The sequence below is a fragment of the Phoenix dactylifera genome, chromosome 9, assembly GCF_051530095.1.
Source record: "Phoenix dactylifera cultivar Ajwa chromosome 9, Ajwa_hap1_PhDact_Kaust_v1.1, whole genome shotgun sequence".
NCBI lineage: Eukaryota > Viridiplantae > Streptophyta > Magnoliopsida > Arecales > Arecaceae > Phoenix > Phoenix dactylifera.
Window position 1 is genome coordinate 33,320,971 of NC_143198.1, and position 11,357 is coordinate 33,332,327.

The following is an 11,357-nucleotide window of genomic DNA, read 5'->3' on the forward strand; positions in this document are numbered from 1 at the left end:
AATGGAAGTACAAATAATTTTTCTCTTCTATATATGGTAGGCTAAGGGAACTAAGGTCCCCGTTACATTTCTCAGGATGGAAGTGCCAGATGCATAAAGAAGACAGGATGATTAAACCCAGCAGGAAAAGCCGAAGCCTTCATACTTTCACTGTCATCGATCAAGCAAATCCTGTTAGGAGGAAATCAGCAGCCTGGTTTCCTTCACACGTAATGTGGGAAGCTTGACTATCAGGTCTTTGTCTCGTCAAATCCCAGATTTCCGTTAAAAGAAAAAGAAGAAAAAGGCTGCCGGGAAGTAGACTGTTATTCTGAACTTGCAGCTTCAGAAAATTATTTCTCAAAGGGCCGTTTGGGAGGCTATTTTCTATGCAAGGCGAGTTCTGAAGGCCTGAAGCATTATTTTGGAGAACTTATTGGAGATGATTGAGTGGATTCTATAAAAGGGGCGGAAGTTCTTGACTATCTGCTTCCGGCAGCTGCTATAGGAGCGTGACGTCTTTCAGGCTGTGCATGTGTTCTAGAAGGTCATTCTGGAGAGATTCTCTGGATCCGCTTTGTATCTGTTTCTCCATCTATGTGTAGTAGTTTGTTTCTTGATTCTAAAGGTAGTGCTTACGTGAGATTAGTGTGAGCTGCCGGTGTACCAAAAAGCTTGACCACGGGATATGAAAAAAAAAATGCATGCAGGATTGTCTCTCTGCCACACCTGGAACAATAGCCATGTCCTAGTCCTCTCGTAGCAAGAACATTAGAATAAGGAAGAAGGCAGTTCCAACTCAACTCAATTCAAGCAATACATATATGAATCCTTTTCCTCCATAAGGAGGTGCCAAACCCAACTTCCATAAGATAATGCTCATTATAATCTCATGATGTTAAAAGTATGGTGATCATATGTTCATTTTCTAAACTACGATAGCTGGACGGCAGCAACAATGCTGTCAATGAAAGGTTCCGAATCAATGATCTGGGTTCCGGGTTGCCATCACCTTCATCCTGATTTCAGCAACGCTTCCTCCTTTCCTAAAATATATATTTTTTTTCTGAAAAATGGTTAAGAAAGAAAAGAAGTGAATGAGATTAATCAGAAATTAAATGTCTTCATCAAATCACCTTGGTCACTAAGATCATGACGGTCCAGGGTCCACGAGAAAACGAGAGAAGTCTGGAGAGCGGATATACATCAATATTTGTAAGGCATCCATCCGGTTATCATGGATTTTATTTATGGACCATCTTGTTGACCTCCCATGGCATGCGGGGGGTCTCCAAAAAGTTGGACCCGACCCAACGCCCGCTTAAGAGACTCAACCCAGAGTGCTGCATGCGCTCATCTCCGAGTCTCCAAACTCTCGCCCTACGCTCCTCCGCGGCGAAAACCCACGCCCGCTTGATAAAATCCGGAGCCGCCTCCGACACGTACGCCTGGAACAACGTGCTCGCTGCCTACTCCCGACGCAGCGGCCTCGCAGATGCCCGCAAGCTGTTCGACGAAATTCCGAAGCGAGACGCCGTCTCCTGGAACGCCCTGATCGCCGCCCACGTCTCATCCGGCGCGTACCAACAGTCATGGGATCTACTCGGAAGTATGATGGCGAAGGGCCTCTCCTTCGACCAGTACACCCTCGGGAGCATCCTCAAGTCGGTTGCCTCCGCGGGCCAACTCGAATTTGGCCGCCAATTGCATTCCCTCGTCGTGAAGTCAGGCCTCGATAGCAATGTGTTCTCGGGGAGCGCGCTCGTCGACGTGTACGCGAAATGTGGAAGGATGGGCGAAGCATATTCGGTTTTCCAGCTTATGCCGGAGCCGAACACGGTGTCATGGAATGCCTTGATTGCGGGGCATGCCAGAGCAGGCGAGGCGGACTGTGCCTTCCAGATGTTCAACTGGATGGAGAGAGAGGGTCCGATGCCCGACGAGGCCACATTCGCCAGCCTGCTAACCTTTCTCGACCGAGCTCCTTTTTATCAACTGATGCTTCAATTGCATGCTAAGATCGTAAAGTATGGTCGAGCAATAGATGCAGTCGTCTGCAATGCAGCGGTTACAGCATACTCGCAATGCGGGTCGATAGCAGATTCAAGAAAGCTTTTTGACAGCATCGATGATAATAAAGATTTGGTGACATGGAATTCTATGCTGGCAGCCTACGCCCGCTATGGCTTCACAGAGCATGCGGTCGAGATCTTTGTTAGGATGCAGGAGGCTGGAGTTGCTCAAGATATGTACACTTTCACTAGTGTGATCAGTGCTTGTTTCGAGCATGGCCTACGAGGGAGGGCATTCCATGGCTTGGTGATCAAGAGGGGGCTGGAAAGTACAACCCCAGTTTCTAATGCATTGATTGCAATGTACATCAGATCTTGCAAGGATGGTTTGATGGAGGATGCCATGAAATGCTTCGGTTTGATGGAGTTTAGAGATAGTGTCTCATGGAATTCGATTCTTACCGGTTTTTCTCAGAGTGTTTTAAGCGAGGAAGCATTGAAGTTCTTTGGTCATATGCGATCAGCAAGTCTCAATATCGATCACTATGCATTCTCTGCTGCACTACGATCGTGCTCGGACTTGGCGGTCCTTCAACTGGGTCAGCAAATCCATGGCCTAGTTTTCAAGTCTGGTTTTGGATCAAATGATTTCGTGGCTAGCTCATTGATTTACATGTATTCCAAGTGCGGGGTCATCGATGATGCGAGAAAGTCCTTTGATGAGTCATGCAAAGATAACTCAGTGACATGGAACTCGATCATTTTTGGGTATTCTCAGCATGGACAAGGGCGCATGGCACTCGATCTCTTCTCTGAGATGCAAGAATTAGAGGTGGCACCGGATCACATTACTTTTGTGGGTATAATTTCAGCATGCAGTCACATTGGGTTAGTAGAAACAGGATCCATTTTTCTAAAATCAATGGAACCAATCTATGGAATTCCATTGCGGATGGAGCATTATGCATGTGGTGTCGATCTTTTTGGTAGAGCTGGGCAGCTTGATGCAGCTAAGAAGCTAATCGAATCAATGCCCTTTGAACCAGATGCCATGGTGTGGATGACTTTATTGGGTGCTTGTAGAATTCATGGGGATATGGAACTGGCAAGCTATGCAGCTCAGTGTTTGATTGCATTGGATCCTAGAGAGCATTCAACTTATGTCCTCCTTTCAAACATGTTTTCTGGTTTTGGGATGTGGGACGACAGAGCGACCATTCAGAGGGTGATGAGGACCAGAGGGTTGACTAAGGTACCTGGTTGGAGTTGGATCGAGGTCAAGAACCGAGCGCACTCATTCAATGCTGAAGATAGGTCCCACCCTCAAGCTGAAGAGATATATGAGAGGTTAAGAGATTTGATGGAGCAGATAGAGATGGCTTCCTCCACTGGATCTGATATACATCATATTGAATGCGGTTAATGGAGAATCCATTCATATTCAGCATGTTTGCTCGACGATTTTGGTTATACCAATGACATTCTATTTCTTGAATACTATCTTATATCCAACCACCTGTCTCTCAATGGTGTATCAATTTATATTCATCTCCATGTGCATCGGAATTCTGAGTTGGAGAATTACAATGATTTTTTCAGTAGAAGACCTGAGTTAAGTCTTATATTGAGAGGTCCGTTTGTAACTTGAAGTCATGAGAATTTATGAAAAATATAACTATTGAGATGAGAGAACAAGAACGAGACAAGATATATTATGGCCTATGGATGAGAATTTTATGTAACATTTTGTTTTATAACTTGGAGAAAATCAAGGAGTCTATCTTTAGTTTGAAGTTCATGAGGTTGTGTAAGTATTTTCTTGCATATGCAACAAGAAGTTGTTCTATGAAAATACAATATTTGGCAACTTTCGTGAAGGAGGGAAACAAGTGTTTTGAATAAGTAATGCAAAGACAAACAAACAGTGCAACATAATAAGATTTCACACACACACACACACACACAAACCAAATGCCAAAATAGGACGTCAAATATTGCTTACTAAGTTTTTTTCAATTTGATATGTATGAATATCATTTTATGTATGCTGCTTTTCGTTTCTTTTCCCAAACAATTTAAGAGACAATAAAAATATATAAAATGCGTAAAAAAAGTTGTGGTGCATATATTAATACCTTTTTTTTTCTCCCTCTTCTCATAGAGAGGGTTTGAGGGTAGAAAACTGATAAGAAACTATATGAGAGGATCTATGGGTTAAAGAGCAAGTATATACTAGCACAAATTTATGCTACTCCTGAAAACAAATAGAATAAGCTTTGGTTGTCCATGGCAAGATATCTATATTAATCTCTTATAAATTAATTAGATTGAACTTCTTCTTAGCTAACCCAAAAACAAGGTCTCCAAAATTTGATAATATTTTAATTATAATAGCAGTCATAAAAAGCAAATAGAATAGATTTTGGTCATCCATGGCAAAATGTCTAACTTAACTTCTAATAAAACAGTTAGATTTAAATTCTTCTTAGCTATTCCAAATAGAGGTTTTAAAAGTTTGATAATATTTTAATGATAATATATGGTAACCTTTTCTCGCTTTGATTACAAAACCCCATTAGCCGTATGCCGCCTCTTCCCTTCTCTATTCTCCTTTTTAATTTAAAACTTTCTCTATCCTCATCCGGGCATTTCTCCTCTCCAACTTAATTCCTTATATTAAAAAAAATCTGCATGGCAGCCTACATCACCTTTTTGATAATTTTTCTGATTGTTTTTTCCCTTTTTAATGGAAAAGGGGAAATTATAGTTAGTTTTTCTAAGTTATTTGATGAATTAATAGATAAATGATGCAGTCAAAATGTGTTGGGGTTTTGGTCTCTGCATTTCATAATTCTCGTGTAAACAATTGTTTGGACAGCAGGCAATTACTATGGCTGGACTGCTTCCTTTTAGGTAATTTTTTTTATTGTAATTTCTTGAACCATCATTTGATTTATTCACTAATGCAATTAAATAAAAAACCCAGAACACACTCATAATAAATAATTTGCTGTTCGAATAGAAAAATCTCTTTTAAAGACCTTCCGGAAAAAAAAAAGTATAACACATTCACCGCAGCATTAATAAAAAGACCTTCTTAGAAAAACTTATTTTAAAGAAAAATTGAAATAACCTTATTCTTTAGAGTAAAACCCTCTTTTAATATTGGCCTTTTTTAAAGGGGGAAAAGGAAACTAGAATGGAGTTACTTCGAACAAGTTAGGGGCATTTTCGTAATCAAGCATCCTCAGTTCTACCGGGCGTTGCAACGTCACCGTCGTCCAAAGGTGTCAGGTGGAGCGACGAAGATCCGTCTCGAAATAATTCAAGGGCTAAATCACATAAAGTTCCCTACGGCAAGGGCGAAGAAGAGGAGAGAGAACCCAGGATCCTTGGAAATCCTAGCTCCCTTTCCCAAACTGTAGATCTCGACGGCGATGGTCGGAACCCTAGCGGCCCTCCAAGATCATCTCAAGCTAGCGAGGGAGTACGCTCTCGAAGGCCTCTATGAGACCTCCATCATCTTTTTCGACGGTGCCATCGCTCAGATCAACAAGTAATTCCTTCCATCCCGCTCCCTCTCATCTCCTTGTATTCGATTCAAGAACGCGATCCTGATCCTCCGTTCTTCTATTCCTGCCTATTATTGCGATCAAACTTCCGAAAAGTTGCTAATTGAAATCTCGTTATTCTTTTTTGTAAGTTTCAAATCGGTTGAATCTGGCTTCTTGCCAAATTTGGTTCAAATGTAGCCAAGCCACCCGAGAAAAGGTAGCTTTTTTACTGCGAAGTCCAGCATCAGCTTCTTCTTGTTTCTTTTATGAAGGTTAGGGCCCTGGTAGGTGTAGGATTTTTCCATGGTCTTCGCTGTTGCCTGTGGCGCCCGAGAGGGATGTGGTCAGTGGTTGTAAGACCTCTCTCTTGGAGCAGTTCATATGTGTCAGCGTTGCCGACTGGTCCAGAACTATTTCGTGAAGAATGGTCTCCAGCTTCATTTTCTCATTCGAGCACCATTCAGTCGAACATATTTGTTTGGAAAATTGAAATTGTAAATCCTTGGGGTTGAGTCTCGATATGCCATGCAAACAAGGGGAGAAGAGCATCATTGCTGACAATGTCGATACTGGTTGCTATGTGCATTTCTAGATATTGAGATCGAGAACCTTAACCATGACGTGGTACCTTCCACCAATTTTTTGACAAGTTCACTGTTGAGGCATGTCTCATCCTTTCTCTTTTCTCTTCTCTTGTTCTTTACTTTCTCGGATATTAGTTAGAAACACTGCCATGTGGTTTAACAGATGGAACTTGATATAAATCACTACTGCCCCAAAAAGTGTGTTGAGTTTTTTTCCTCCTCCCCTTGTATCTGCATGTTTTTGGATATTTTTGTATTTTAATTTCGTTTTTTCTTTTTTTGTAGAGAGGGTTGTATATTTTTGAGAGGTCACTAGATAGATCATAATGATGAAATTGTAGAATTTTTATTAATATTATTATTTTTCCGTTTTTGATGGTTTGAGTTCGACATGGAAAAGGGTAGTGTTGACCTTTAAGGTGACTATATGAGATGCCAAAGGGTTGATTTCAGTCAGTTTCAATTTATTCCTTCTCACTTTAGAAGTGCTTGTGTGCTGTTGGAAGAAGTGGGTCGGGCATCTAGAAGTTTCCAGGTTTAAATTTCTGTATTTAGGCTCTCTTTTTTTTGTACATTTGGCCTACTGTTATTTGGTAGCATCAGGATTCAACTTATATATGTGGAGGACGAAACAATAGCTCATTTGCTACTCAGTTCTCTTTCCTTGGCCAATTTGGCAGGGACTGTCAAGTTCCATTCTCCGATGGTGAGAAATATGGTAACCACAGACTGCTTTATGAAAATAAGTTGTCTGGGAGGATGAGGCAGGCCAAGATCTTCATGTTGCGAGTGGAAGTTTTTGTATAGCTTGTATCGACCCTAATAGAAGGTTCGGTGTGCGTTTTGGGTTGAGTGCATTGTCAGTAGCAACAGAGCAGTCTAGTGGGGGAACCCTCTTGTATCTCTTTCCTATCATTGATCTGAATGAAAGATTCTTGCTTGGAAAAAAATAAAAAGCTACATTCCAATGCTTAGCACTTAAATAGAATGCTATCTCTGCTTACAGGCATCTCAGCACTCTGGATGATGCCATCATTCGTTCAAAATGGATGAACTGCAAGAAAGCCATTTTTGAGGAAATAGACATTGTCAAACAGTTGGATGCTGAGTTAAGGGCTTTCAAGGAAATTCCAGGGTCCAACCGGTCCTTTTCGCCTCCTATACCTACAAAATCTTTTGTTTTCCAACCATTAGATGAATATCCAACTTCCTCATGTGCCCCTATGGATGATCCTGATGTTTGGAGACCACCTAGCCGAGATCCACAGGGCAGAAGATCCACGAGAGCTGGGCAAGCAGGTATGAGAAAATCCTCCCAAGATGCAACATGGGCACATGGTTCATCTAGGGCTGGAACAGTCAGACGTGGGGCAAAGTCAAATGCCAATAAAAGTAGTTCGGGTGTCAGATCATCAGCATCATCTGGACTGTCGGGGAAGAAAGGCAAATCAAGCTCTAGCAAGGCAGATTCACAGGTAAATTTTGTAAATTTAACCATTCACATATGCAGTATTCTTAATAACATGGTTGCCTTGTTTGAGCAACTGCTTTCCCCTTATGCTTGTCATTTTCTTTCATCGATGAAAGTATATCATATGGCATCTTCCACTTTCTGACAAACACAAGGTGTTATGCTCATAACTTGTTTTGCGTTTCCAATGTGATTTTTTATAAATAACTTTGTTTGGACTCTGAAATTCTGGTTTAAACAGTACAGCAAAGCCTGCTGTCAAAATGAGCAATGGAGGTATCTGCAATCAACTCTAAGCCTAGACTCATGCATGCAATTTTTGTAAGGTTGATCATGAGATATTGAAGCAACTAAAACTCTACCTTTTAAAGGAACTGCAAACAAGGCCCTGCTATAGTAATTGTTCATCATTGCACACCATTGAGAAGAAGATGTAGCTTATCAATTGCATCCATTATATTAATCTTGTTCAACGGAAGAGAAATGACTCGGAAAAGTCTGTGACATTTTATATACTGATCAAATTTACAAAATGGTTTTAGGCATAAAGAGATAATAGAAGCAATAAGAAGATTTATTGAAGCCTACTGTCATTGTTTGGAGAATCGTCTTATTAGAACCTTTTGAAATGACGTACAAAGTGTTCTTTTGTTTCATGACGCTGTCACTCTTCATAATTAACTTCAAAATCTATGGATAATTATCTCATTTATAACTGCTATTAGTTTTCATCGAAATTACCCTTTTCACCGTTATGATTTTGTTTGATGATATTGCTGTCATGAATATAGTACTGATAATATGTTTAGGCTTTCTTGGTTGCTGATATGCTTGTGGCATTCTAGAGTGGTGATGCAGAGGAAGGAAAGCCAAAAAGGGGACAATATGAAGGACCTGATACAGACTTGGCTGCAATGCTAGAAAGGGATGTCTTGGAGACTAGCCCTGGTGTAAGGTGGGATGATGTTGCAGGGCTCAGTGAAGCCAAAAGACTTTTAGAGGAAGCTGTTGTTCTTCCATTATGGATGCCCGAATATTTTCAGGTTCTTTTCAATGATTTTTTTTGTTTTTTAACATAAGTAGATAATTTCAGTCTTTTGACTAGCTAAAGGTTTCTATTGGTCCTATTGTAACAACCCAGGACCTCATCCAAAAAGGCTAGCCAAAGTATTTTTTTTAGATTCCTTAGTCCTGTATAAGTACTCAAAATCTTTTTGGAGAATAACTGATGTAAAACTAAATACATGCTCGCATAGGTCCTCATATGCTCCCCCCTATTTAAGCTTTGACGTTCTCGTCAGACTAAGGATCTAAATCCATTCAAATCTAATCACAAATACCACAATTGGTGCGTGGTCAATCTCAATGAGCCCATGCTGTAGTGTTCTCTAGTCCACATAGGCCATGGACTGGATCCGCTCTGATATTATTTGTAACAACCCAAGACCTAATCCAAAAAGACTAGTCGGAAGGTATTTTTTAGGTTCTTTAGTCCTGTAAAAGTACCCAAGATCTCTTCGACGAATAACCAATGTGGAACTAAACACACGCTCACATGGTCCTCACACCTGTATCCTAAAAGGCTTAGTTATCATAAGCAGAATCGTCCAACAGAAAATAATCTGATATTAAAGAAGCTTAGAAGGTTGGTTGGCATGAAGGGTACCTTCTCCACTTCATAGTTTAAGCTCATAATTTGGAAACCCATTTCTAAACAATACCAAATATAAGTTTTTAGGCGAGAATCTGGCTAAACAATGAGAAACTGGCTAAGCAATTATTTAATTTCACTAAGGATCAGCCTTTTTGTATTATCTATACTTGGATATTAGTTAATGGGAAGTTGAATGAAGTCTTAAACAAATTATTATGTTCAAGGCCATATGTAATAATATCTGTTTTCCAGGGCATTCGTCGACCATGGAAAGGCGTTCTTATGTTTGGTCCACCTGGTACTGGAAAGACACTTTTGGCTAAGGCTGTAGCGACCGAATGTGGAACAACATTTTTCAATGTTTCTTCTGCTACATTGGCTTCCAAATGGCGTGGAGAGAGTGAGCGCATGGTTCGCTGCCTGTTTGATCTTGCTAGAGCTTATGCTCCAAGTACAATTTTCATTGATGAAATCGATTCTCTTTGCACTTCTCGGGGGTATGCCTACCTAGAAGTGTGTTCCTATCAATTTTACTATCTGGTGCTTGAATAATTTTCTCTTGCCAGGTCATTCTTTTTTAATGGTAATGGTTTATCTGGAGTGTTTTTATTGCATTATTGTTATCAAATGTTTGTGATAGGTAAGCATACCAGCGGACATGTATTTTATCAAATAAATGTTTAGTATACTGTAGGTCACTGAATTTATGAGGCAAGTACTCATTTAATCCAGTCTTTATTTATTCCATGAGCATGGCTATCTTGAATTGGTTAATTATTAGACTCATGAAAGAAAATGTGTGAGAGATCATATTCATTGCCCCTTGCTTCCTTTTTTGGTTTATAACCCTCCCATACGGTATTTCTCAAGTTTGACCCGGTGGTGACATACATTCATGAATTTCATCAATTTGATTTTGTTTTCACCAATATATGGTTATTTGCTGATTGTCAAATGTGTGATTTTGTTCAGAGCTTCAGGTGAGCATGAATCATCCAGAAGGGTGAAATCTGAACTTCTAGTGCAAGTGGATGGTGTCAACAACAGCTCTACTGGTGAAGATGGTCAACGCAAAATAGTGATGGTCTTGGCTGCTACAAACTTTCCATGGGACATAGATGAAGCACTTAGGTTAGAATTTATTTAACTCTAATAATATCAGTTTGCTGCTGCGGTGTTTAGCATTTGATTTTTTTTGGCAAGATCTTTCTACAGCTTCTCTTTTCGAGCTGTTTCAGATGGCCATCTTTTAGATCCCCAACCTTTCCTTTGTTCTGATGTTTTGCTGTTTATGCATTGCGATACAGGAGACGGCTGGAAAAAAGGATATACATACCTCTTCCCAATTTTGAGAGTCGAAAAGAGCTTATCAAGATTAATCTAAGAACCGTTGAGGTATGATCTGCAGCGGGATAATACTTTCAAGCTCTCAAATGCTTTTCTTACAACATCATTTAGAATTTTGACCGGAAAATTATATACATTGTGCTAAATCCTTGTCGTCTCCTTATAATTATTCTTGCTTGTGTATCTTTGATTCTCATGCGTACTATCAACAGGTAGCTCCAGATGTAGACATTGACAAAGTAGCTCGCCGAACTGAGGGTTATAGTGGAGACGATCTCACAAATGTCTGCCGAGATGCTTCGTTGAATGGCATGAGGCGAAAAATTGCAGGCAAGACAAGGGATGAGATCAAGAACATGTCCAAGGATGAGATCTCAAATGACCCTGTGGCCATGTGTGACTTTGATGAAGCTCTGAGCAAGGTCCAGAGAAGTGTTTCTGCTGCTGATATTGAGCGCCATGAGAAGTGGTTTGCAGAGTTTGGATCAGCGTAAACTCACGAATTTATGAGGAAGGTTGATTCATTTGTCAAAATTGATGGGTTTCTCTGCACGACTATATTTTTCTTAGAGCCTATGTCTTGCTACTTTGCTATCAATGCTTGGAAAAATAGGATGCCATTGTTTGGTCTTTATATTGTTGGGACTATGCTTGTGCCAATGTAAATTATTAAAACTGTTATGTTGAATGCTTCTTGCACTTGTTGTAATCCTAAGTGACTGAAGGTGCTTAAAACTATTCCACGTAGTCTTCTTA

General features: G+C 40.2%; 2 protein-coding genes across 3 annotated transcripts; both read left to right on the forward strand.

The window, feature by feature from the left end:
* Positions 1–1,006: 1,006 nt before the first annotated feature.
* Positions 1,007–3,789, forward strand: LOC103721026 (Pentatricopeptide repeat (PPR) superfamily protein). The gene has a single exon (XM_008811056.6). The coding sequence runs from the start codon at positions 1,132–1,134 to the stop codon at positions 3,412–3,414; it is 2,283 nt and encodes a 760-aa protein (XP_008809278.5). The 5' UTR covers positions 1,007–1,131; the 3' UTR covers positions 3,415–3,789.
* Positions 3,790–5,240: 1,451 nt separating this feature from the next.
* Positions 5,241–11,357, forward strand: LOC103721035 (katanin p60 ATPase-containing subunit A1). Of its 2 annotated transcripts, none has more exons than XM_008811068.6 (7): positions 5,241–5,547; positions 7,136–7,604; positions 8,446–8,643; positions 9,507–9,751; positions 10,227–10,385; positions 10,562–10,649; positions 10,814–11,357. In XM_008811068.6, the coding sequence occupies exons 1-7, from the start codon at positions 5,429–5,431 to the stop codon at positions 11,093–11,095; spliced, it is 1,560 nt and encodes a 519-aa protein (XP_008809290.1). In that variant the 5' UTR covers positions 5,241–5,428; the 3' UTR covers positions 11,096–11,357. The 2 variants fall into 2 exon arrangements, with proteins under 2 accessions (XP_008809290.1, XP_088561292.1); XM_088705166.2 differs by lacking the exon at positions 5,241–5,547 and adding an exon at positions 5,695–6,207.

Coding starts and splice junctions, on each gene's coding strand:
- LOC103721026 (XM_008811056.6), top strand. CDS start 1,132: ATGACGGTCCAGGGTCCACGAGAAAACGAGAGAAGTCTGGAGAGCGGA.
- LOC103721035 (XM_008811068.6), top strand. CDS start 5,429: ATGGTCGGAACCCTAGCGGCCCTCCAAGATCATCTCAAGCTAGCGAGG. Junction 5,548..7,135: donor GCCATCGCTCAGATCAACAA/GTAATTCCTTCC, acceptor CTCTGCTTACAG/GCATCTCAGCACTCTGGATG. Junction 7,605..8,445: donor CTAGCAAGGCAGATTCACAG/GTAAATTTTGTA, acceptor GTGGCATTCTAG/AGTGGTGATGCAGAGGAAGG.